At 44.3% G+C, this 25196-nt stretch overlaps 1 protein-coding gene across 1 annotated transcript in view; it reads left to right on the top strand.

Annotated features, from left to right (window-relative positions):
- The window catches only part of ADCY2 (adenylate cyclase 2), a 150544-nt gene that overhangs the window by 58507 nt on the left and 66841 nt on the right, over positions 1–25196 (top strand). The window contains exons 5-7 of the mRNA XM_063130192.1: positions 14402–14550; positions 15799–15910; positions 19942–20069. Of these exons, the coding sequence (XP_062986262.1) occupies positions 14402–14550; positions 15799–15910; positions 19942–20069 (389 nt within the window). The remainder of the gene's footprint in view (positions 1–14401; positions 14551–15798; positions 15911–19941; positions 20070–25196) is intronic.

Raw genomic sequence — 25196 nt, 5'->3', positions numbered from 1 at the left:
GGGAGGTTATAATAAGGATAAGCTTTGTACTGAAACAATCTTTAATATGGAAGGATGTCCATGTCCTCCTAAACTACCTACTGGCTTCTTGGAAGCTAACACATGGTCAGTGCAAATGGATTTTCAGAGCCTTTATGACAGCTAAAAGACTTATATTATCACATTGGAAGGATAAATGCTCACCTCCCATAATGCAGTGGACTAAGGACTTAACAACATTATCAACATTTGAACGGGTGATATATAGGTGTGACTTGCGAGTGGATAAATACATGGCCACGTGGTCTGCCTTTCTTGAAACTTATGTATAATCCCCCCCTTTTTTTAAAAAAAATGAATGGTATACTTATGAAAAAAATTATTTTCTTGCATATGTGATGTATGTGTTTTCTTTTCTATTTTTTTCTGTTCTGTTTTGTTGATATTCACAATAAAAAGGAAAAAAACTCAATACTACTATCAATAATAATAATAATAATAATAATAATAACAACAGTTCTGCTCCTATGCAACCCCAAATCTGTGCCAATTAAAGTCCATATATGAGAAAGCTGGCCAACAGCTTTCATTTAGAAGTCTTTGGCTGTATTTTGAACCCTTCCTGCTTTGTGGCCTTTAACTTTCTCTGCCCTGAATACTCTCCAGTATTCTGCCTGGTCTTCTTGCCAGCCTGCCTGTTTACCTTTAGCTTTCCTCCTCATCCAGTTACACTATCTTTCCAATTTTGCTGATGAAAGGGAAGGGGCAAGGAACTATGCAGAGTGCTGAAGCGCCACCCCCAGCCATTGGAATTTTTCTTCATCTACTCCTCTAGCTTCTGAGACTCCCGCAGCCATTGCCCATGACCTTCCACGCCTCTCTTTGGAACCATAGTGGCTAGAACCTTGGGGAAAAGGAAAGCTGTGATTTCCATGAAGCTGAATTCTGCACCATATACCACATCCTCGGAATTGTGGCATATTCACAGCTCTGCTTATAGTGTTGTGGGATGTAAGACTTTGGGCTTTGCTAGACCAGAGTTTAGCCCGGGCTGACACCCGGGCTCAACCCTGTATGTCCAGATGACGCACAGGGGATCCCGGGATCAGGCAGGGGTCAACCCTGCCTGGCCCCGGGGCAACGGGCACCACTTTTGGCCTGGTATTTCCGCAGCCCCGGGCTGAGCCTGGGACCGTGGAAGGTCTATTATTATTATTATTATTTATTTATATAGCACCATCGATGTACATGGTGCTGTACAGATAACACAGTAAATAGCAAGACCCTGCCGCATAGGCTTACATTGTTCCGTGGCTTTTCCTGGCTATGCTGCTTACTCGCTCATAGCCAGGAGAAGCTCTGCCCATGGGGCAGGGGAGAGATCAGGGGCAGGGGGAGAGATCGGGGCCAGGGGCAGGGGGGAGATTGGATCCTGGGGGGAGAGATCATAGCCAGGGAGATCAGGGGGAGATCAAAGCCAGAGGGGGAGATTGGGGGGAGCGGGGAGAACGATTTTTTTTAAAAACTTGCCTAAGCGAACGAGCGTTCGTGTGCATCCGGCCCTTTAAATACAAAAAATGGCAATGTGACATCTATATTAGAGCGACAGCCCGCGGTAGCTGCATCGCGGCCTCGCCCCTCCTGCTGCATGGATTAAGAGGTAGGTCTAGCAAAGGCCTTTTGAGTGTGAAAGTTACTTCTCTAAGGCTGCAATCCTATGCACACTTACTCAGGAATAACCCCCACTGAACACAGTGGGACTTCTATTTATTTATTTATTTGATTTATACCCCACCCACCCCTTTCTACCAAGAAAAACAGAACTCAAGGGGGACTCAAGATGCCTAGGATTTCACTGTAAATTAAATAAGCAAAGTAAAAGCCTAAATTCATAACATGCAATGGATGCATTTAAAAGGCGCCTTAAATATACATACTTCAGATCTTTGCTAACAAACGATCTCACGTCAAAGATGACCCAGTGAGCCTGAATGTAAAAGAAATCCTCCCTCAAGGAGAATAGCTCCTAGGAGCCACTGTTGGTAGCCCATTCTTTGGGGTCGGGCTCTCCTTTGGTCTAGACCAGGAATGTGAAGCTTGTGACCCTCCAGATGTTGTTGGACTATAACTATCATAGCCTTTGACCACTGGCCATGCTGGTTGGGGCTTAGGGGAGTTGAAGTCCAACAGCAGGTGGAGGTCCACCGTTTCTGCAGGTCCTGGCTTTTAATATTATTAATGTATACCAGACATTGATCAGAGCAGAATACATATTATAGCAACAGGGAAAAGGGTGCCCAAAATGTTTGAAGGTATAAATCTAGGCAGAATGGGACCTGAGCTCAGAAGGAATGGCAGAGGCAAATCTTTTCCTGTTTGCCCTTAGTTTTCCATTTATCCCTCAGGAACTGCCTCATCCTGGTTTTCTGCTAGAATGCAAAATGAGCGTGTGCCTGTGCCATCTCATCTCATTGAGTGTTTCTGTGATGACGATGATGATGATGATGATGATGATGATGATAATTTCTTACCCGCCTCTCCCTTTGGATCGAGGCAGGGAACAACATTAGTACATCTTTTTTTAAAAAAACCAAACCCCCCCCCCTCTTGGTTGTACATTGTTCTGGGTAGGCCTGACGGAAAAGGCTAGTCTTCAAAGCTGCCTTAAAATCACAGAGAGAGTTAATTTATGAATCTCCTCCGGCAGGCCGTTCTACAATCCAGGGGTGACAGAAGAAAAGGTCCTCTGGGAAACTGATGTCAGCCTAGTCTTGGCTGACTGAAGTAAGTTCTCCCCAGAGGACCTGAGTGTGTGGGGCGGACTATGTGGGAGAAGGTGATCCCACAGGTAACCTGGACCCACATCATTTAGGGCTTTAAAGGTAATGACCAACACTTTGTACTTCGCCCGGAAACTAATTGGCAGCCAGTGGAGTGATTTTAATGTTGGGGTAATATGCTCACCCCTAGATGTACTGGTGACCAACCTGGCTGCCATATTTTGAACTAGTTGAAGTTTCCGAACTAGGTACAATGGTAGCCCTTTGTAGAGCGCATTGCAGAAGTCAAGCCTTGAGGTTACCAGTGCGTGCACTACTGTCTTTAGGTCCTCTGACTCTAGAAAAGGTCGCAACTGGTGACATGTAATGTATACACCTCTCTCTCTCTTTCTCTCTCTCTCTTTATAAGTATAATGCATACAATAATCTCTTTGAGTACGTATATTTCAACTACCCTATAAAATTGTTTGCCCCACTGATAAACTGTTCGCAGAAAATAAACCAAGGCAGTTTCGAAGCTTCCATGCTTCGTTTTGACATTGACAAGCAGTTAGCATAATTACCCTTGTTCATTTCAGGTATTTTGCATGGTATGACTTATAAGATGTTTTGAAAGGTTCTAGCAGGAGGCGGTGTTGGTATTTGAGAGAGCTCATTGAGTGTCATGTTCAAGGAGGAGGCAGGATCCTAATAATAATGGGACTCAGAAGCTGTGACAGGTTTAAATGAACAAGGTAACAGAGTGGGACAGTAGATGTGTAACTGAGCAACGCCTTTCTTTACTAGAATGAAAAGTGTTTTTCACTTCTCTGATGCAAACTGACTTCAGGAGGAAAGATGCTCATTCTAAATAAACTGGAATGTATAGAACCTGGAAGAAGGAAACTCATTAATAACTAATGAAAAGTTATTGCACTAAGTTTTTACATAAAATGAATACCTTGCTGCAAGCTCTCCACTTCTGAGCAGTGAGAAATCCGGGGGCAATGTTACGGGATTAATTTTCCTTTGGATGAGAGACCACTGGAGACTTAGAATAAATTTGTTTTATTTACAGCTATACAAAATGAGAATAACTGGAGGCAAAACAGGCATTCCTAATTCAGACAGAAGATCCTCCAGAGAGGCTCTGTGTTTTTGCTATCAGAACAAATAGTGGAGAGGGGTGGGGCATGTAGGGATGGAGAATACAGTTTTCATCAGGAAAATGAGATGGAAGGAAATAGTTAACCCCCTCACATTGTGGTCCCAGTGTGAATCACCCTCTCCTTAGATGCTATTTGAATGAAATTTAAAGAGACAGAAATGCACTTGGTCTTAAGAACATAAGACGAGCCATGCTGGACTAGACAGGCCCCCAAGAGGTCCATCTAGTCCAGCATTCTGTTCTCACCTGGCCAACCAGCTGTCGACCAGGGACCCACAAGCAGGACATGATGCGACAACACCCTCCCACCCCTCTTCTCTAGCAACTGGTGTACATAAGGCATACTGCCTCTGATACTGGAGTTTGACTCTTACACACTCATCTGGCTGTGGTCTCTGCCTCACCTGCAGCTGAATTACCAACTGAGGAGCTGTCTGTAGCTTTAAGAAATAGTAACGTTTTTCTTTGGTCAGAGAAATCAATTCAAAGTGAGCAGGCCATTCAAACTTACAATGCTATAAAATGTCAATACCTATAAAATATGGCATTTGTTTCATATTTCAGCAAAAATGATAGTTTCCCCAGGCATTCATGAACTGTGGCTTATTCTTTCTTCAAGGTGGCTGAATTTTAACGCGAGACATGGAAAAGCTGGTTTAGTCAGATTAATGCTCAGGACATAAGAAGTGGATGTTATTTTCAGTCTGTAGGTACAGGGGATTGAAGAGGAGAGTTGGGGATTGTTTAGCCGGACTATGATGTTGGTCCAGTGCAGTTATTTTTAACCTTCTGTGTTTAGGGAACCATTTTGATCTCAGATTGTCTGCTGAGGATTCTTACATGCCTGACACTGAATTATGTGCATTGCTGTGAATTCTAATGTGCGATCTAAGCCATACGCTTAATTCATACGGATGTATTGGCACATCTGTTAAGGTGTACCAGCAGTCCAAATAGTTGTGAATGTATCATATTCAACAGCTTGCTTACCCACACCCACCCACACCCTCTGTAGCTCTCCATCACTGGAGTATATCTGTAATGTTTGACAAGCTGTCCTTATGGGAAGGCTGCCACTTCCTGTTTTCCTCCATGAAGAACCCATGGTAAGCTCCCAGAGAACCTTGGGCTTCCCAAGAATACAGTTGGGAAAACCGTCAGCCTTGTGGTAGCCCTGTCCAATCCATCACATGATCGCATGAGAAGTGTTTACTATCAGAATAGTCAACAAAAAGTTAAGTATATATATACAGTAAAACCATAATATTTAATATATCCTTAACTTTTTGTTGAGTATTATATGATTGTCTGTTAAGGATTTCACCTTTCCTTGCTCTTGGTACTATCAGAATAGACCTGTGTCAGGCTGTTGCTAACTCTTGAGTCAAGACTGAGCAAATGTCATCCTCCTCTTTTCCATCTGACTCCTTCGTCTTTCCCATGCTCTTATTAATTTAGTCCCAGACTATTTGTTTATTTATTTTGCATCTTTCCACTAAAAATAGCACTAAAAAGAGAGCCAACCGTAATAAAATGCAGAATAAGTATAACATAATTAGAACATAACCACCTAATTAAAACACATCCGTTAAAAAGAAATAGGAGATAAACAGCACCCACCAGTTAAAAACTGAGTTCAAAAAACGTGAATGCTTAACAACCAAAAGCTTGCCACAATAAAAATGTCTTTGCCTGCTGGCAGAAGGGCAATAAAAGTGGATTTAGACTTGCCTCCCTTGGCAGGAAGTTGAAGGGCAGCCGGTGAGAAGGTCCTCTCCCACGGGACTTCCAGATGTGCCTCCCGTGGTGGCAGGACAGAGAGGAAGCCTTCAAACCTGGGCAGGCTCATATAGCCTAGTTCCAAGTCATGTAGGGCTTCCTACGTCATAACCAACATTTTGAATTGTTCCTGAAAATAGGTTGCCAGAGAAGTTCTGTCCTACTTCTGACATGACAAGGGTTTAGAGTTGTTTGGCACTGGTGAGGCCTATGTTAGAGTGTTCCACTATGGATCGTGGCATCATCAAGGTTTTGGCCAGGGCAGGTTTCCCAGGAGGCAAGTCTGGGACTAGGACAACACCACGAATGATGCTGGGGCTGGAAGCCAGGCAAGCTGGTCTGTGACCTGGTTCACATGACACAGAGCAGTTCATTGTGGGTTATTTAACACACAACAAGCTGTGATGCCCACAGAGTGCCACTTTGCATATCCAACCCCCACTTGGGGGTTGATGTGCCATGAAAATCTGGAGAGGGTGGGTTATACGAGGATCAAACAACCCCTGCATAACCCACACTCACCAGATTCACATGCCATGACAACCCTGAGCGGGGTTCAGGTATGGAAAATGGTGGCTGCATGGACCATGGTGGGCTGTGGAGAACTGGATTTTGAGGAGGCAACGGCTTTCTGTAGCCATGTCCTCTTCCTGAATATTTAATTTATGAACCCTTTCTTCTAAGGACAAGGAGTCAGGATCCTCTGAAGAGAGGGGTCAGGTTCTTGGACCATTAAGCTGTTTTAACATGGCGGTCACATGCTTCCTATAACTGGCACTGATCAACAGACTGGCCACAACATTCTGGACTAGCTGAAGTTTCCAACAATCTTCAAAGGCAGTCCCACATAAAGCACATTACAGTAGTCCAATCAGGATGTAACTAAAGTATGTATCCCCATGGCGAGATCTGACATCTTTGAGAACATGCCCAATCTACCTCACAGGGTTGTTGTTGTGAAGATAACATGGAGTGGAGGAGGATTATGTATGCCACCTTGGAAAAAAGGTGGGATATAAATGTAATAATAAATAAATAAATAAATAAATGTGCTGTTGGCACAGTTGCCTGTAACTGATGTTCTTTGAGTGGTCCTTTGTGTAGTCACGCATATGGGATTCTGTGGTGCACAAAGCATGATGTGGGATCTTTTTAACATCCTGGCCACGGATCTGGTGCTCTTGCTTCATGCCATCGAGGAGATTTAACTCTATGGGTGGGTTTGCATGACACAATCAGCCACACTGAAAACAAGCCATGGTGGGTTGGTTAATTGCTCACTAAGCCACACTGTTGCTAAAGGACCATTAGGTGCTCACTGGTTTGCCATGGTTTGTTCCCCCCTTCGTCCTCCCTTCTGCTCCCAGCACAAATCCCAAAGACCTTTGCAATACAATTCCTCTTTACTTCTGCTGTGATGAAATTCTTTCCCCCCATCTTTTCTTGCCTTGTGAAACACCTGTGTTGGCATAGATATGCCATATCTTCAGAGTGGAGAATGGTGTGTGTGTGTGTGTCTGTCTTACCTTAATTTTTAGAATGAGGTGGCTGAGATTTTTATTTACTTTTCTTCTTTTAACACTTAAAAAAGCTTCCCAGGTTGGTCCTCACAACCATCACCATGGTGATTTGGGAGGGGAAGCTTAAGCTTTCATAGAATCATAGAATAGCAGAGTTGGAAGGGGCCTACAAGGCCATCAAGTCCAACCCCCTGCCCAGTGCAGGAATGCACCCTAAAGCATCCCTGACAGATGGTTGTCCAGCTGCCTCTTGAAGGCCTCTAGTGTGGGAGAGCCCACAACCTCACCAGGCAACTGATTCCATTGTCGTACTGCTCTAACTGTCCAACCCACAATGAACTGCTTTCCCCACTCCTGTTTTCATGCCAAAATCCCCCCCTCCCCTCCGTCACTGAGAATGAAAAAAAAGAGACTATATATTCAGGATGTATGAAAATATATATCCACTATGGGGTGGTATATAAATTTAATTAATAAATAAATAAAATAAATAACTTCACAAGAGCGCCTGTCTACTATTTAGCCAAGTATCCCAATAACCCTCTCTTCACAATGTCCTTGTTAATTTCATCATAATTTCATCAGTTCTGCACTTCCCTTGCTAGCAAACTCCTTTAAAAAACGACAATCCCCTTTCTTTTCATTACTGAAGTAATAACACCCGGCCCTAAAGCTCCTTCACTCCTGCAGTTTAGCTTTCAGATGTATACGAGGGTTACAGAACAGTGAAGGGGATCGCTAAACATACACAGATTTCAAGGCAGAGCAGAGACTGAGTGGGGCTCCATAAATAGTGGATATTATTCATTATCTATGCATTGAGTGAACTGTATGTCAATCCGAGGAAAAGATTTCTTGTGCTTTTTCTGGGAGGAATGGCTGATAGAACTTTGGCTGAGCAGATGTGTAAACTACTTGTAGATACAGATCCTTATATAATGAACCAAATAGCCTTATTCACAGTGGCTGCTAAAAAGATTAGAGCAAATGTACTAAAAAGCTGTTGCTGTGGATTGTGCACATGATGAGCTGATTTGAGCGGCTTGTTCAACTGTTTTCTTTATGTGACTGGGTTTTGTTACTGTTTGTTTATTTATTTATTTATTTATTTAGAATATTTATATACCGCTCCCCATTGAAAAATTTCGGAGCGGTGTACAAGGTAAAATGAAAATAATAACAGAATAAAAACAGTTAAAACAAAATTTAAAAGAAGCAGTAACAGCAATCCAAGGCTGCATGTTAAGGAAAGGCTTCTTGGAATAAAGATGTTTTCAGGAGGCGCCGAAAGGAGTACAAGGTTAGCCCCTGCCTGACTTCCAGAGGCAGGGAATTCCACAGGAGGGGAGCCACCACACTGAAGGCTCTTCCCCTGGTGGATTCCAATCAGAGGATGGATCTATGTGGAACCCCCAGGAGCAGGCCCTCGGATGACCTCAGTGACCGGGCAGGTTGGTAAGGGAGAAGGCGCTCTCTCAGGTATCCTGGTCCCAAGTTGTTTAGGGCTTTGTACACAAGTACAAGAACCTTCAACCTGGCCCGGTAGCGAATAGGCAGCCAGTGCAGTTCCCTCAGCAGAGGAGTTACATGCTGGAAAGGGGCAGCTCCAGACAACAGCCGAGCTGCAGCATTCTGCACTAGCTCCAGCTTCCGGAGCAGCTTCAAGGGCAGCCCCACATAGAGCGCATTGCAGTAATCCAATCTTGAGGTTACCAATGCCTGTACCACCGTGGCCAAGCTATCCCTGTCCAGGAGAGGCGAGAGGCCGTAGTTGGCAAACCAACCGAAGATGGTAAAAGGCACTCCGAGCCGTGGCGGCTACTTGAGCCTCTAACGACAGAAATGGGTCCAAGAGTACTGTTGTGGCTAAATTGCAGGCACTTGTGGTTATATGTAATAAAATCGACTGCCTGACTGCATAAACATATGCAAATTTCAAGGCAGAACAGGGTAAAGATATGCACATTTCAAGGCAGACAAGTGAGGAGGTTCACTAAAATATGCATATTTCATGGCAGAGCAGTAAACTGGAGGGGGAAATCATGCAAATTCCATGGCAAAGCAGTAGAATGAATGAATGAATGAAATCTTCATTGCTAAAAGCGATAAGCCATCACAATTTAACATAGTTAGAAAAATAAGATACAAGTAAAAAGATGAACTACGTAAATGGAATAAAAATAGATGATTTAAAATAAAAATAAAGTAAAAAAAATAAACAAAAATACAAGAATATAAAAATACAAAATCATATTTACATAAATTAAGAGCTCCACAGTGGGGTACTAGAACAACACATTTAAAGGGGGCAAAATCTGCAGCTCCCCATTACAATACTTGTAAATGGCAAAGCAGTAAAACGAAGGAAGAATTCCTAGCAGCAAACGTTCACGCCTTGGTTTTTTTGCTGTTTTTGTTTTTTTAATGTAAATGTGTTTGAGACATTCTCTGATGGCCTTTCTTCAAGATTTCAATGAAAGAAAATTTAAAAAATTCATCCTGTGGCAGAGGGTGGGATGAGGGAGAACAGCAGCAGCACTTGCAAGATCGTGAGGAGCAGCAGGGGGTTTTGCTGCTCTTGGCGGGAAGCTCTTTAGACATTCCTGATAGCCAGGGCCGGCACTGCCATAGAGGCAGCTCAGGCAGCGGCCTAGAGCGCCAAGCAAAGGAGGGCGCTGAACGGCGCACCCGGAAGCTGCTCTCCTAGAGCAGCTTCCAGGCGTGCTGTTCCAAAGCCGCCCCCCCCGGCCGCCCCCCAACCCCAGCATCCTGGCTTTGAAGCCAGCGCCCGGCCGGAAGCCACTCCTGGCTTCGAAGCAAGGAGGCTGGGGTTGGGGGTGGGGCGGCAGCTTCAGAACGGCGCGCCAAGAAGCCACTTCCGGGCGCGCCACTTCAGTGCCTCCACCCTGCCCCCCAACCCCAGCGTCCTGGCTTCAAAGCCAGGAGCGGACGCGGGGGGCGGGGCGGAGGCTTCAGTATGGCGCGCCTGCCTAGGGCGCAAAATAGTCTGGCGCCGGCCCTGCTGATAACCCACAATAAAATTGTCCTGTCACAACAAGCCACACTGAGAACAAGTCAGCCTAAACAACCCTACTACAAGCCATGGGTTCTCAGGGTGGTTTGTGTGCCAAAAATAATAATTTATTTATTTATTTATTTATTGCATTTCTATACCGCCCAATAGCCGGAGCTCTCTGGGCAGTTCACAAAAATTAAAAACATTCAAAGTATAAAACAACAGTATAAAACCTTCAACAGAAAAGAGCCTCACGTGGCGCAGAGCGGTAAACAGCAGTTACTGCAGCCGAAACTCTCCCCACGGCCTGAGTTCGATCCCAGCGGAAGCTGGTTCTCAGGCAGCCGGCTCAGGTAGACTCAGCCTTCCAGCCTTCCGAGTTGGTAAAATGAGTACCCAGTTAGCTGGAGGAAAGGTAACTACGACTGGGGAAGGCCAAGGCAAACCACCCCGCTACAAAGTCTGCCAAGAAAACGTCAGCAAAAGCAGGCGTCCCTCTAGGAGTCAGCAATGACTCAAGTGCTTGCATGAGGGGTTCCTTTCCTTGTCTTCCTTTCAACAGAAAAACGATTCTGGGTACAGACTTCAAGCTATGCCACCCTGTAACTTCCCATGATAACAACTCACCATGGCTTAGTGTGACCTGCCAAACAGGTCAGTGTATGCCTTGAGGGGCAAGACATGCCCCTTCCCATTTAGTGCCTTCTTGATAGCCACAAAAAATGTTCCTCTCTTGACCCACTTGAAGAATATTCAGTTACTGGTAAGGAAGCTGCAGGCAGAGGCAGGGATATCGTTTTTCCTTTTGCAGACAGGCTCAAGTTCTTGTAGAGTTGCCGCTGCCATGGAGGAGGCAGGGCTGCGGACTTTGCCGAACTAACAGGCTGAGTTCCATAAAAGCATGTCATAAATTTTCTACTACCCCATCCTCTCCCTTTCTCTTTTTAATAGCATTTATGGTGCAATTGTAAGCATACGTTGTAGGGAGTAAATCCCATTAAGTGGTGGTATAATTTTTATTTATAGAGCATTATCAATGTTTTGCACAGCAAAAAGGAGAAGTTCCTTCCCCAAGGAGCTTAGAGTCTAAATTTGGAAAGAAGGAGAGATAATAGAGGGAAGGAAAAAATGAGACAAGAATGTCCACAAACACAGTTACACATACTGAGATTTATTTTTTGTAGATGGTGAGGAGTAAGGACTCCCTGAAAACATGGGATTTAAGGAAGAAGAGAGGACGCACCATGTCTAAACTCTGGGAGGAGGTTCCAGGCATAAGGGGCAATGAAGGAGATTTAACCAAGCAGGAAACTCGTTTGGCTGAGGCAGCTATATACTAGGAATTTTAGGCAATGAGGGCCTTGCTAGACCTACCTGAAAATTCGGTGGTGAGGAGGGGCCAGCCCATGCTAGAAGTAGAGCAGGCTGTCGCTCCTTTCCACCCATCAGACGTAACGGGGTAAAGGAAAGCCCCGTCACGTCTGTCATTTCGTTTAAGCCTTAAATGGTCCGGGTGCGCAAGAGCGCACCAGCAACGAAGGTAGGTGGTTTTTTTTAAAAAAAGGGTTCCCCGCTCCCCCCCACGATCCCCGCTTCCCCCCCCCCGTGATCTCCCCCTGCCCCGATGGGCGCAGCGCCCTGTCTGCCGCTTTTCCCGGCTACTTGCGAGTAATTGCAGTAGCCAGGAAAAGCAGCGGACCTGTCTACACGCCTGCGGTCTCGGGCTCAGCCCGAGACCGCGAGAAATACTGGGCCACAAGCGGTGCCGGTTATCCCGGGCCAAGGGAGGGTTACCCTCGCCTGAGCCCAGGATCCCCTGTGAGTCATCTGGACGCACAAGGGCAGGCCCAGGGCTCGCACCGGGCTAACCCCTCTTCTAGAGAAGACCCTGAGATAACAGAGGAGATGTTTGAAATCTATTAAATAAGGAATAAGTTTTGCCTTTGTCTGTTGTAATGCTTTGTTAGGAGTGATGGTTCCAAGCCAACCAAGCTGTTTTCCCAACTAAGTGATTTATCCAGCAATGACAAATGAATTATCGTCGACGTATGGAAATTTGTTGGCCTCTCTATCAGAAATGTGCTTTGGTTCTGAAGAAAGTGATATGCCTGAGGGTTAAAAGATGTTTTTGCCTAATAAGGTGTGGAGAATAAATGGGCGCATCAATGTCTTGTCGTGTGTCTCCTGGAAATAATACTGCCTGTTCTTTTTTGCCCACATGAGAACTGACATAAAAGTATTGTAGTGAAAAGAACCTCAAGGGAAGAAAAATACTTCAGCAGAGGCCTAATCTGTGACGAATGCAGCTAAAGCTGGTGTCTGCTGCACCTCGTCCTCTTTCTGCTTATATGCAGTGGGAAGATGGTTTCGGAAGAAGGATGATGTGCTTGTGTATGGTGTTGATGTATGGCCTCAAGACAACACATAAATACTAGTGGTGTGCTCTCCGCCATGAAAGTGTCTGGTAACCATGAACATCCGTGGAGCATTCGATCTTCTAGAGCAGAGATTGGCTGCTTCCAAACGCATCGATTAATATCAGAGTGGAGATGTGCCCAATCGGAGCTTCTAAAGTCTCTGGAATTATCCCGCTCTGTGTGTGTGTGTGTGTGTGTGTGTGTAAGTTGAATATCTCCATATTTGAAAGACGCTGAGTGGGGTGAGGGGTAGCTTTGATATTGACATCTGTGGCTATCCAATTAGGAATAGCCACAGTGTGACCATGTTCTCCAATCGCAGTGTTTGGGGGAGTGGAAAATAGGGCTGTGCACGGACACACACACACACACCGATCCGCTCCACACCCGATCCGCAAATTCCAGATTGGGTCTGCTCCGCCCTGCGTGGATCCGCCTATGGGCCACTCCGCTTCAAATCCGAATCGGAGCTCCGCAGCAGCGGCAGCAGGTAAGGCCCTCCTCCCCCCTTTCCTGTGTCCATCGTGTTCTGGCAGCTGCTTCAACTGAGCCTGAGGACTCAAACAGGAAGACCAGTCTACCTCCCACAAGTAGATTGTGACACTAGCCCTTTCTACACCTCCCGGACTTCCAGGAGGAAGTGGGGAGAATCTCGGGATTTCCTGGTTCTAAAATCCTTCCCCTGGCTCCACACACTTGTGCCACGTCCAGGGATGGTGTGAGCACCATTTTTTCTTTTCTTTGAAGCAACAAGGCCCATTGCGCAAGAGCAAAGCCCTGCTCCATCGAACATGTAAGTAGTTTAAAAACACACACACACACAAAACTACCCCCAAACCCCCTCCCTGCCATCCCAGGGGTGGCAAAATTGCTGCCACCCCCTCCCCTGATGGGCATGGAGCCACTTTCTGGTGCTGCTCTTACTTGCGAGTAAGCATGGCACCAGGCAGGATGAGCACCCACACCTCCCACATTCTCAGGACGGTCCCAAGACAGTGCCCATCCCCCCGTGCCCCTGGGAGTCCCTGTGCATCATTTGGATGCACAGGGACTCGGCCGTGACCAGCCCGGACTATTGGGGCGGTGTGTAGACATGGCCGTTATGTCCCATCATAGCAGTTGATGCTCAGGCTGGAGTGCTTACTTGTGAGTAGATGCACTTTAATGGAGGACTCACAACCTACTGTTTGTCCCTTTATTGTGTTTCTATGCTGTTCTGTTCTGAATGCTGTAGAGGTGCATTCAGAGCACAAATAATGTGGGCCAAACAGAAGGGCATTGATACAAGTTAGCCTAAGGAATTTATAGCCCTTGCGGCAAATGTGTGTAACTGAGTCGTTGTGATTTATTTATTTTTAAACACAGATCTGAAAAGGGGTGACTCTGAGCAAAGAAGTGTGTGTGTGTGTGTGTGTGTGTGTGTGTGTGTGTGTGTACACTTAACACTTTCCCTCATCCCCAAGCTACTTTTCACCAAAGTAGAAAGGATTAAGTACCTCCCTCCTCCCCAGTCTTCCACCGAAGATTTCAGCGTCTGCAGCTGAAAAGAAAAATTAGGAGGAAACTAAAAATGACACCATGTCATGTATAGTTTTCCCCCAAGTATGCTTGGAAGAACATTCATCCCTCTGCTGCTCCTCATAAATGCATTCATAGCAGTGATTATGTAGCTAGTGTTTTTTTTAAAAAAACAACCACCAAAATTTCCCCATTTAAGCTCAGTTGAAGACTGGACCTTTTTATCTTTCCTTTTTCAAACCCAGGAGCGTCTCCTACTTTCTCTACTTCCTGCTCACATAGCCATGGAGATGAAAGCTGAGATCATTCAGAGGTTACAAGGACCCAAAGCGGGCCAGCTGGAAAATACAAACAACTTCCATAATTTATATGTCAAAAGGCACACCAATGTAAGGTATTGTTTGATACTACCACTTGCCAGTTCTCGATGCTGAAGTGGTTTAGTTAGCCTCAATAGCAAATTGTTTTCATCACAGATATGTAGAATTTAGTAGGTTAGCTTGTTCTTTCCTTTCTTTCTTTCGATGCAGATGTACAGGCATACAAATATAGTAAATGAATTCCATAGAACTGTGAAAATAAATAACCTTTGCAAACTTTGTGACACATTTATTTTGGGAAGACATCTGAATTTAATTGGGTATATCCAATTTAAAAGCAATTCAGAGGCTGAAATATTATTGCTTGAACAAATCATCTTACATTTTTCATGGAAAATATGGGGATACACACTAAGAAGCTGTATAGGTGCAATCAGCTCTGATTAACACAACCATTTTCAGCTGATTTTCAGTGTGGCAAAACTGGAATATATTTCAGTCCCAAGGATGTGGGAAGGTGTTATTAGAAATGAGATGGAACAGTCACGTGGGCCTGTTTCAGCCTGACACTGGGCCTATGGCACACTAAGTACAGCTTGGAGCTATTGGAGTCACTGAATAGGAGGTGGCAGGTTCCAGGCTAAGAGGTTCAGGGTACAAGTTCTGGAAAGGCAGCAGGATAGCCTCAGACTGTGCAGGACACGAGAGAGCCAAGAATGGGAGATTCCAGGGAAGACGGTTGTTGCAGAAGTAAAATGAGCTTAACCTTAGCATATATAACGTAACTGAGTCGTTATACTCCCAGACAGCACTTGATGAATGCCAGAGCCCTGTCCTAATAGCTTCCATTGTGGAACTAATGGAACAATCTAAGATTGTGCTCTCTGCCATGGAAACTCCGTGTTTTTGCTTGTGGGTGGCTCATTTCTGACTGCAAGAGATGCTAACTTCTCTTTGTAGGCTGGTAGCCTGTTACCCTCTTCAGAGGGGCCTTCCAGGATTCCCACCTCAAACTCCAGGTCTGGTGGATTTGGTGAGGGGCACAAGACGTCAAGGCTCAGGGTCACAGTGAGGAGTCACTAATAGAGAGATCTGTAGGCCAAAGTCACAACATGCAATCAGACCCCCCCCAAAATAGTTGTGTGAATTGGTCCTCAGTGAGTTCAGCATTATAATGTGATTGCGGCCAAATTGAATCCGCTCCTCTTGAGCTATTTGCTGTACCCTTCGCTCTAGTTGCATTTTACAAAGATTTCTGATTACAGATAATACTGCATTTTTAAACTTGAAAGAATTGTAAATGCCGGTTATTTTACTTGCAGCATTTTATACGCCGATATTGTGGGATTCACTCGCTTGGCTAGTGATTGTTCCCCTGGAGAGCTGGTGCACATGCTGAATGAACTCTTTGGCAAGTTTGACCAAATTGCAAAAGTAAGTATCTATGAGGGCTCTGCTAATGGCTCGGGTTTTAATATTGTTGCTATCTATCCTTGTTGGTATTATTGATAGCAGTGGCATGAGGATGAGGTGGAACGTAGTCAACCTGTGGTCTGCTGCTCTCACAGCCTCCAAAGTAGACTGTGGCAAATACAGTTTCTACAGCCATACTTGCACTTTTCTGCCTTTAAATCCCAAAGTGAAATCTTAAGTACCACGGGAAACTGGAGAGCCAGGCCATACTTTTCAAATTGGTTCTGGGCCTTATAGTTGCTGATCTTTAGCTTACACTGTCATTTTTGTCACAATATAATGCAGGGCTGGGGGGAAAGGAACACCCTACCTACCATAGTTTCTTGTTACACAAATGAAAAAGATAAAACAACAATTTTATATATCAGGAGTCATAGAAAATCTGTTTATTAATGCCATTAAGAATGCACTGATTACCTTCTTTTTATTTATTTATTTATTTATTTATTACATTTTTATACCGCCCAATAGCCGAAGCTCTCTGGGCAGTTCACAAAAATTGAAACCATTAAGAACATAATAAAACATTCAACAATCTAAAAACCCAAATACAAAATACAATATAAAAAGCACAACCAGGATAAAACCACACAGCAGAAATTGGTATAGGATTAAAATACAGAATTAAAACAGCAAAGTTTAAATTTAGGTGTTAAAATACTGAGAAAATAAAAAGGTCTTCAGCTGGCGACGAAAAGAATATAGTATAGGCGCCCGGTGGACCTCTCTGGGGAGGTCATTCCACAGCCGGGGTGCCACAGTGGAGAAAGCCCTCCTCCTAGTAGCCACCTGCCTTACTTCCTTTGGCAGGGGCTCATGGAGAAGGACCCCTGTGAATGATCTTAAGGTCCAGGCAGGTACATATGGGAGGAGGCGTTCCTTCAAATAACCTGGCCCCAAGCCGTTTAGGGCTTTGAATGTCAATACCAGCACTTTGAATCAGGCCTGGACTTGGACTGGCAGCCAATGAAGTTGTAAAAAGACTGGCGTAATGTGGTCTCGTCGGCCAGTTCCTGTTAGTAGGCGGGCTGCCCTGTTTTGTACCAGTTGAAGTTTCCGGACCGTTTTCAAAGGCAGCCCCACGTATAACGCATTGCAGTAATCCAAACGAGAGGTTATCAGAGCATGGATAACTGTAGCTAGGCTGTCTCTGTCCAGATAAGGGCACAGTTGGTATATCAGCCTAAGGGGATAAGAAGTAGGGAATAAGAAGTAGAGTAGGTACTAAGCAGTTCAGTTGGGGGAACTGGACACAGGAAACATCTTGTTCTATCACATGTGTCGCCATTGTGATTGGTTTATTATTTACTTATAGATATGTTCTTAGCATTATTTTGTTCCTGGAGACAGATAGCTCAGTGTTGCAAGGCAGACATTCTGAGTGCCAAAAACATGGCTCATTGATTCGTACATTACAATAATGTTAGACTCAGTTTGGTGGATTAAAACAGGGATGGGCAACTTGTGGCCCTCCAGATGTTTTGGCATACAACTCTCATGATCCCTCGCATTGGCTATGCTGGCTAGAGATGAGGGAGTTTGTAGGCCAAAACTTCTAGAGGGCAACAAGTCGCTTGGAATAATTTTTGAAGCCCCCTGTTCTTGTAAAACTTTCAACATTAATTGATCCACAAAGGAACCACTGCACATGGACCTACAGTCCGTGCACTGTAGAAGATTCAGGACATATGGTCTCCATTCATGACAGGCTTGCATTGCGTGTCACTGTGTGCAAGCTGAATACCAGTTTGTACTTTCAGTAGTATGAAGTGTTGAAGCTTTTTCTGGGCTTTGCCATTTCATGTTGTAGATGTTCTTCTACGAAGAAAATGGTCCCTGTGGCATTTCTGCCCCTAACCTAGTGAGAATTCTCCTCCTATAAAGCATTTCTCACCCCCAGCGGTAACCACCTTCTTCCACACACCCTAGGTTTAAGGCTCAGGCCAGGACCGGTGCCAGACTATTTTGCGCCCTAGGCAAGGTGAGCTACTTTCACACACACACACACACACACACACACACACACACACACACACCAAAAAAATGCTAACTTTGATTTTTAAGAACATATGTTTCCTAGAAAAAATAAGAAGCACAAAACTTGAAACTGCTAAATTTATTTTAAAGTGCAAGAAATACGTCATGCCAATTATAGCAAACAAATTGGAAAGGAACGTCTATGGGTCTAAAATGCATTGTTTAATAGGAATACCACCTCCAAATCATCCCCCCCAACTCACAAGCACGTGCACACACACACTCAGCATCACTCACTCCAAACAAACACACGCATGAACACATGCATTCACTCAAAGACCCCATGCACCCCATTCACCCATACATTCTCTCTCTCTCTTCCGGGCGTGTTCCGGAAGTCCAAACGTGGAGCCACCCCACCCCAGCATCCCTGGCTTCGCTTTGGCTGGGTGGGCGCCGGTCGCCATCTCGCCTGGCCAGGCGCAGCTAAATCCTCGGGCTGGGCCGGCTCACAGCCAACACGCGTAAGTGCTGCGCTGTGCCCGGCGCCCCTCTTAGCTTGGCGCTCTAGGCTGCCGCCTGAGTGGCCTCTATGGTAGCACCACCCCTGGCTCAGGCCCAACCCTTACTCAGTCCTCTCTCTGTGAGGGCACACAGACTTTATGCTTTAACCTTGTATTCTCCCTTTATTACCTCCCCCTTACACAGCTACGAGCAGGAGGGATAGGATTTTATAAACAAATAAAGCTTTATTAATTATAACAGTGTTGTTGAATAATAAACAAGTAACTCTTAATACATGTTCTCTCATACATAGTACTCAAAAATCACTCTCTCAATCACTACCCAATCACCACAGACTTTCTCTCAGTTCTCAGTCCTGAAATCCTAACTTTGATCTAAACTCTCTATCAGCCAATCCCTGCCTCTAACTCTATCTCTGTTCTAAACCATTTTGCATCATATCACTGTCTGCCTCATGCACACGCACACAGGTTTATATAGCACGCACGCGCACACACACACACACACACACACACTTCACCCTCTCCTTCTCACTCTCTCAGCCAATCAGCTCACACCTGCAAATCCATCCTAGAGAGACTTGCATACTCAGTATGGACAGATGTGTAACATTATAGTATTTTACAAAGAAAAAAACTTTCGGCATTGGGAAAAACCCTAATATGTTACGGGAACAGGCTCAACCAAGGTTTCCCATTGATTTGCTTCTTTTCTCTGGGCGGGGAGTTTGTCATGGCAAAACTTTGAAACATAGAATGTCCCACCTGTGGTCTTGATTCTGCTAAATGTATAAAGAGGGGCCTGAGATTGTACCCTGGAATATGCACAAGACTCATCTGTTGATAAGCATTACAGGAGAACATCAGCACTGGTGAATAAACAGACGTTCATGCATTTTGCCCAGCATTACTGGTCTTCTCATCAAACAACCCTGAGAAGAACAATAGAGTTCTACACTATATGGTTTGCAATTCACTAACAGCTAATGGTGGAGGGGACACTTTGGTTTTGAAGGGATTAAAAATAATGCTGTCAGGCATTATTTAAAAGGCTAATTATATTGCCATTAAGGAGCTCAATAATGTAGCAGTATAACTTTGAATGCTAAGCTTAGTGTTATTCCTGCAAGTGCTTGAATATGGATGACAACAAATATCTTGCGTTTAAAATTTCAAACCTGTTCCCAAAGGACCTCTCTATTTTTGTACCATGCAGGAAGAGGTTTTTATTTAATTTCCTATGTCTCTGGATACTGCGTACCCAGTGCGTGCTTCTGATTTCACACGTCAGGGAAAGTAGGTCAGTGGAAATGGGATGCACATAGCACTCACAGCTCTTTTCATTCTGCACATTCCAGCTCAGTTATCTTCCTCCTCCTCCTTATCTTTAGGTGGAATACATTTGATGATATCAGGTACATCCAGCTACTGCAGCATTACTGGTAAGCTTTATATTGACCCTCTCCTAACTGAACCTTTCTTTTCCTTCAGGAAAATGAATGTATGAGAATTAAAATCTTAGGAGATTGCTACTACTGTGTGTCTGGCCTCCCTTTGTCTCTTCAAAATCATGCCAAGAACTGTGTGAAAATGGGACTGGACATGTGTGAAGCCATAAAGTAGGTATAGACATTTTATAACTCAACATGGTTATTAGCTTTAATCCACCCTCACAACAAATAAACCCCATGCGTTTGGTTTAAATCTACATCTGTTTATTTGGTTTAAATTTTCTGTATTGAGTGCTTTTAGCTCCAGATCCAATGGGGCAATCTTGATTCTGTCTTTAAGCTATAGCAATGAAGGATTTTATAAATTAAACACAGAGTGTCACTAATGCATTTAAAATCACCCCAAAACTGGCCAGAACAAAAAACTTTTAACAGCTCACCTAAAATTAAACAAAGAAAGAGCCAGTCTAACATCTTTAGGAAGACAGACCTTTCTGTCCTGTGTTCTCACCAATCTAGCCTCTCTTGGTGGTGGGACATAAGAAAGGACTTCTGAAGCAGACCTTAAACTAAGGGCCAGTTTAAATGGGCAGAGGGGGTCTTTCTGATATTCTGTCCCTAACCATATGAAATATGTTATTTTATTTATTTATTTATTTATTTATTTATTTATAACATTTATATCCCGCCCTATATCACTAAGATCTCAGGGCGGTGTACAGATAAAAGCATACAGTATAAAACAATTAATATACACAGTTAAAAACAAATTAAACCATGATCCAAGTTAAAACAATATATAATTTAAAAGCAATAGATACATTTAAAACAGTTAAAACAATGTGCCAGTGAGTTTAACCATCAAAGGCTTTGTTAAAAAGCCATGTTTTTACTTGGCGTCGAAATGCAACCAATGTTGGCACCAATTGGGCCTCCAAGGGGAGGGCATTCCACAGTCGGGGTGCCACCACAGAGAAAGCTCTCTCCCTTGTCCCATCATAACGTATATGTTGCATTGGTGGGATGCGGAGAAGGGCTCCTCCAACAGATCTAAGGTCTCGGGCAGGCATATCGAGGTCCCAAGCCGTTTAGAGCTTTAAACGTCATTACTAGCGCCTTGAATTCCGACCAGAAGCGTATAGGCAGCCAATGCAGTTCCTTTAAGGTGTTATGTGGACTCTATAAGATGTACCCGCCAGCAGTCTAGCTGCTGCATTTTGCACTAGCTGCAACTTCTGCGTCGTCTTCAAGGGCAGCCCCACGTAGAGTGCATTGCAGTAGTCTAATCAGGAAGTTACCAGTGCATGCACTGCTGTGGCTAGGTTGTCCCTATCCAGGAAAGGCCGTAGCTGGCGGATCAGCCGAAGCTGACCCCAAGTACTCCGCGCCACAGAGTCCACCTGGGCCTCCAGTGACATTGATGGATCTAGGAGTACTCCCAAGCTACATACCTGCTCCTTCAGAAGGAGCACCACCTCATCCAAGTCCCAGACTCGGGAACCACCAATCCACAGAGCTTCCGTCTTATCAGGATTCAGCTTCAGTTTATTGACCCTCATCCAGCCCATTACAGCCTCCAGGCACTGGTCCGGCACCTTCAGCGCCCCAGCTGACTCCGACGACAAGGAGAAGTAGAGCTGAGTAACATCAGCATACTGATGGCACCCAACCCCAAAACCGTAGTCAAATAATATATTGTGTGTTAGAGTAGGCGCAAGAGTCAGAGCAGTATGTGCCCTTTCTCCTCAATCACCCACTCCCCCACCCAATGTTGGAAGATCGAGATCTGCTAAGAACTTCCCATGACAGCATTACCCTCCTAGGAATGTAAAAAAGGGATTATAACAGCGGGCCAAACCTGCTACCTTTGAACCAAGGCTGGCTGGTGTGCAATTTACTACCTCATAAATGTGGCTGGTGCCAAAGCATATATGGACATGTGGAACAATTGAAAATGTGATTTATTTAGGCATCATCATCATTGTATATGGTGCTTTATGGGGTAACATATGGAACTGGGTCCTGCTTAAAAATCTTATAATCTAAATTTTGATGGTAGAGGAGGCAGCAGATGGAAGGCAGAAGCAAGGACATCAAACAGAAAGTGGCAAGAATGAGTGAAGTAAGATAACAAGAGCTGAATGTGAGCAAATGCTGTCATAGATACATTTCAGAATTTGGAAGGAAGGCTAGTATGAGATAGTGACTTATCTATGAATAATAATAATAACAACAACAACTTATATGTATACTGATTAATATTTAGCAAATACTTAAACCCGTGCCTCCCCTGAAATCTACAAAAACACACACATTAAGGCTGGCTTAAATGTTACCATTGCCATGTAGGATGTGCTTGAAGAGGGGCACAACCCAGTGTGCCCATATCTTCTGCAAACTGTTTCTGCAACATTTAACATGGCTCACCATCTTCTCCCTCACTGTGTATAGCATTTCCATCAACAGTAGTGCTGACATGGAAGCAGTCTACTTAATTTGGAGGAACCATACAAGGAGCTGTGCTACCTGTTACGGTGGTGATGTGGTAGAGACACCATGTGAGCCTGCTTAGAGGCTCTGTATCCAAACCCAGAAAGTCCTTGGCTCAAATCCCTGCTTGGTTATGAAGCTGACTGACAGTTTGGGCCAGTCACTATCTCTTAGCCTAACCTACCACACAGGGCCAAGCCAAGCTCAGATGGTTGTTATTATTATTTTATTTATTATTATTTATTACATTTATATACCACACCATAGCTGAAGCTCTCTGGGCAGTTTACAAAGATTAAAACACTGAACATTAAAAAACGATATACAAAATTTTAAACCTTAAAAACAAATTACATACAATATCCATTTAAAACAACCATTCTGGGTCAGTTAAAACCTCAACATATGCTGTTAAATGCCTGGGAGAAGAGAAAGGTCTTGACCTGGTGCCGAAAAGATAACAATGTTGGCACTAGGCGAGCCTCATTGGGGAGATCATTCCATAATTGAGGGGCCACCACTGAAAAGGCCCTCTCCCTTGTTGCCATCTTCTGAGCTTCCCTCGGAGTAGGCACCCAGAGGAGGACCTCAGACGTTGAGTGTAGTGTAAGGGTAGGTTCATGTCAGGAGAGGTGTTCCGTCAGGTATTGTGGTCTCAAGCCGTGTAAGGCTTTATAGGTCAAAACCAGCACCTTGAATTGGGCTCAGAAACATACAGGAAGCTAATGCAAGCAGGCCAAAATTGGTGTTATATGTTTGAACCTTCTAGTTCCTGTTTTCAATCTGACTGCTGCATTTTGTACAAGCTGCAGCTTCTGAACTGTCTTCAAAGGCAGCCCAACATAGAGTGCATTGCAGTAATCTAACTTGGAGGTTATCAGAGTGTAGACAACTGAAGCCAGGTTATCCCCATCCAGATAGGGGTGTAGCTGGGCCACCAGCCAACTCCATGCCACCAAGGCCGCCTGAGCCTCAAGTGACAGAGATGGTTCTAGGAGAACCCCCAGGCTATGAACCAGCTCCTTATTATTATTATTTATTTATTTATTTATTTATATAGCACCATCAATGTACATGGTGCTGTACAGAGCAAAACAGTAAATAGCAAGACCCTGCCACATAGGAGTGCAACCCATCCAGAAAAGGTTGAACACTTTCTAGCCGGTCAGAAGAACCACCGACTAACAGCATCTCAGTCTTGTCTGGATTGAGCTTCAGTTTATTAGCCCTCATCCAGTCCATTGTCGCAGCCAGGCACCGATTCAGCACATCCACAGCCTCACCTGATGAAGATGAAAAGGAGAAGTAGAGCTGCGTGTCATCAGCGTACTGATGACAGCGCACTCCAAAACTCCAGATGACCGCACACAACAGTTTCATGTAAATGTTAAACAGCATGGGCGATGACTGACCCCTGTGGAACCCCATGCTGGAGAATCCACAGGGCCAAGCTATGTTCCCCAAGCACCACCTTCTGGAAGCCACCCGCCAAGTAGGAGCGGAACTACTGCAGTGCAGTACCTTCCACTCCTAACTCAGCCAGTCGTCCCAGAAGGATACCATGGTCAATGGTATCAAAAGCCCCTGGGAGTTTGGGAAGATAACATGAGAGAGCCTCCACACATGCTACTCTGAGCTCCTCAAACAAGGGTACGATACAGCTTGTGATTAATAATAATATTATCTGCCTGATAGAGGTGGTGTGAAAACCGTATCTTAGTCAAGAGTTATCATTATTTCCATACAATGTTATGGAGGAATTCAAAGTTTTAATTACATCTATAACAATTGCTAGACATTCCCTATACACTCATAAGCACACAATGGGAAATGTCTTTTATTATCTGCTTGAGTGACGCTCAGACTCTCACAGCTCCCGTTAAACCATATGCATTCCAAATGCTTGTTGTGTAATCAGCAACTTTATCCTTTATCCTTAATTCTGTGGATTAGGCATAAAGTTACTTTGTGCTAGCCAACTTTATATTTTAAATATAGTCCTGCTGCTTTTCCTTCATTAGTTATTTCCTCCATTGCCTCCTTTGCGTTTCCAAAGGTAATTACCATCTGATCTTGGCTTGACTTTCTGAAATGAATTCCTTTTGAGAAAATGGTCTTGGAGATAGTAAAGATACAAATTATAAATGGAATATCACTTTACTTGTCAGGTTGTTGGGAAGAATGAAAGGTTGGGTAGGGGCTCAGAATATTCAGGTACAGGTGGGGATCTGTGAACATGTTTTGGGGGGAGGGGGGCTGTCCTCCACCTCTCCCCTGCAGATTCACCTTCTGGAGGGCAAATTAATCCCAAGGCAAGCCCCAGCCATTACTTAAGTTAGTCTAAAGCACTCCAGCCCTGGTGTAGGGTGCTGTAGGGGAGGACTGTGGTTTAGTGGTAGGGCACATGTTTTGCGGACAGAATGGGTGGCTGCGGGCTCTTTCCATCTCCCGACTATTTTCTGGCAACTGTGCAGAAGCCACCAATTTGTCACCTTTTATTTTGACACGCTAGGAAGGGAGCTATAACTACAAGAACTCAAGAAGAGTCAAGCAGGATCAGCTGGTCATTCCGTTGCCCTTTTCTGTGTTATTAACAATAATTTTTAACATTAACATTTAATAACTCATTCTATGAAGGACAGAACAAGATGCAATAAATAAATAAATAAATAAATGCTGGCAAATTTTTAAAATAAATGATGATCAAGTATTAAAAGGTTCAAGCTGTATATAGGCATTGTAATTATCTTGTTTAAATCCAGCAGTTCAGAAGATTTAAGATCGATTAAACTCTTGATATGGTCT

Source organism: Elgaria multicarinata, chromosome 7 (genome assembly GCF_023053635.1).
Source record: "Elgaria multicarinata webbii isolate HBS135686 ecotype San Diego chromosome 7, rElgMul1.1.pri, whole genome shotgun sequence".
Lineage (NCBI taxonomy): Eukaryota > Metazoa > Chordata > Lepidosauria > Squamata > Anguidae > Elgaria > Elgaria multicarinata.
This window is presented reverse-complemented; position numbering and strand designations above follow the sequence as displayed.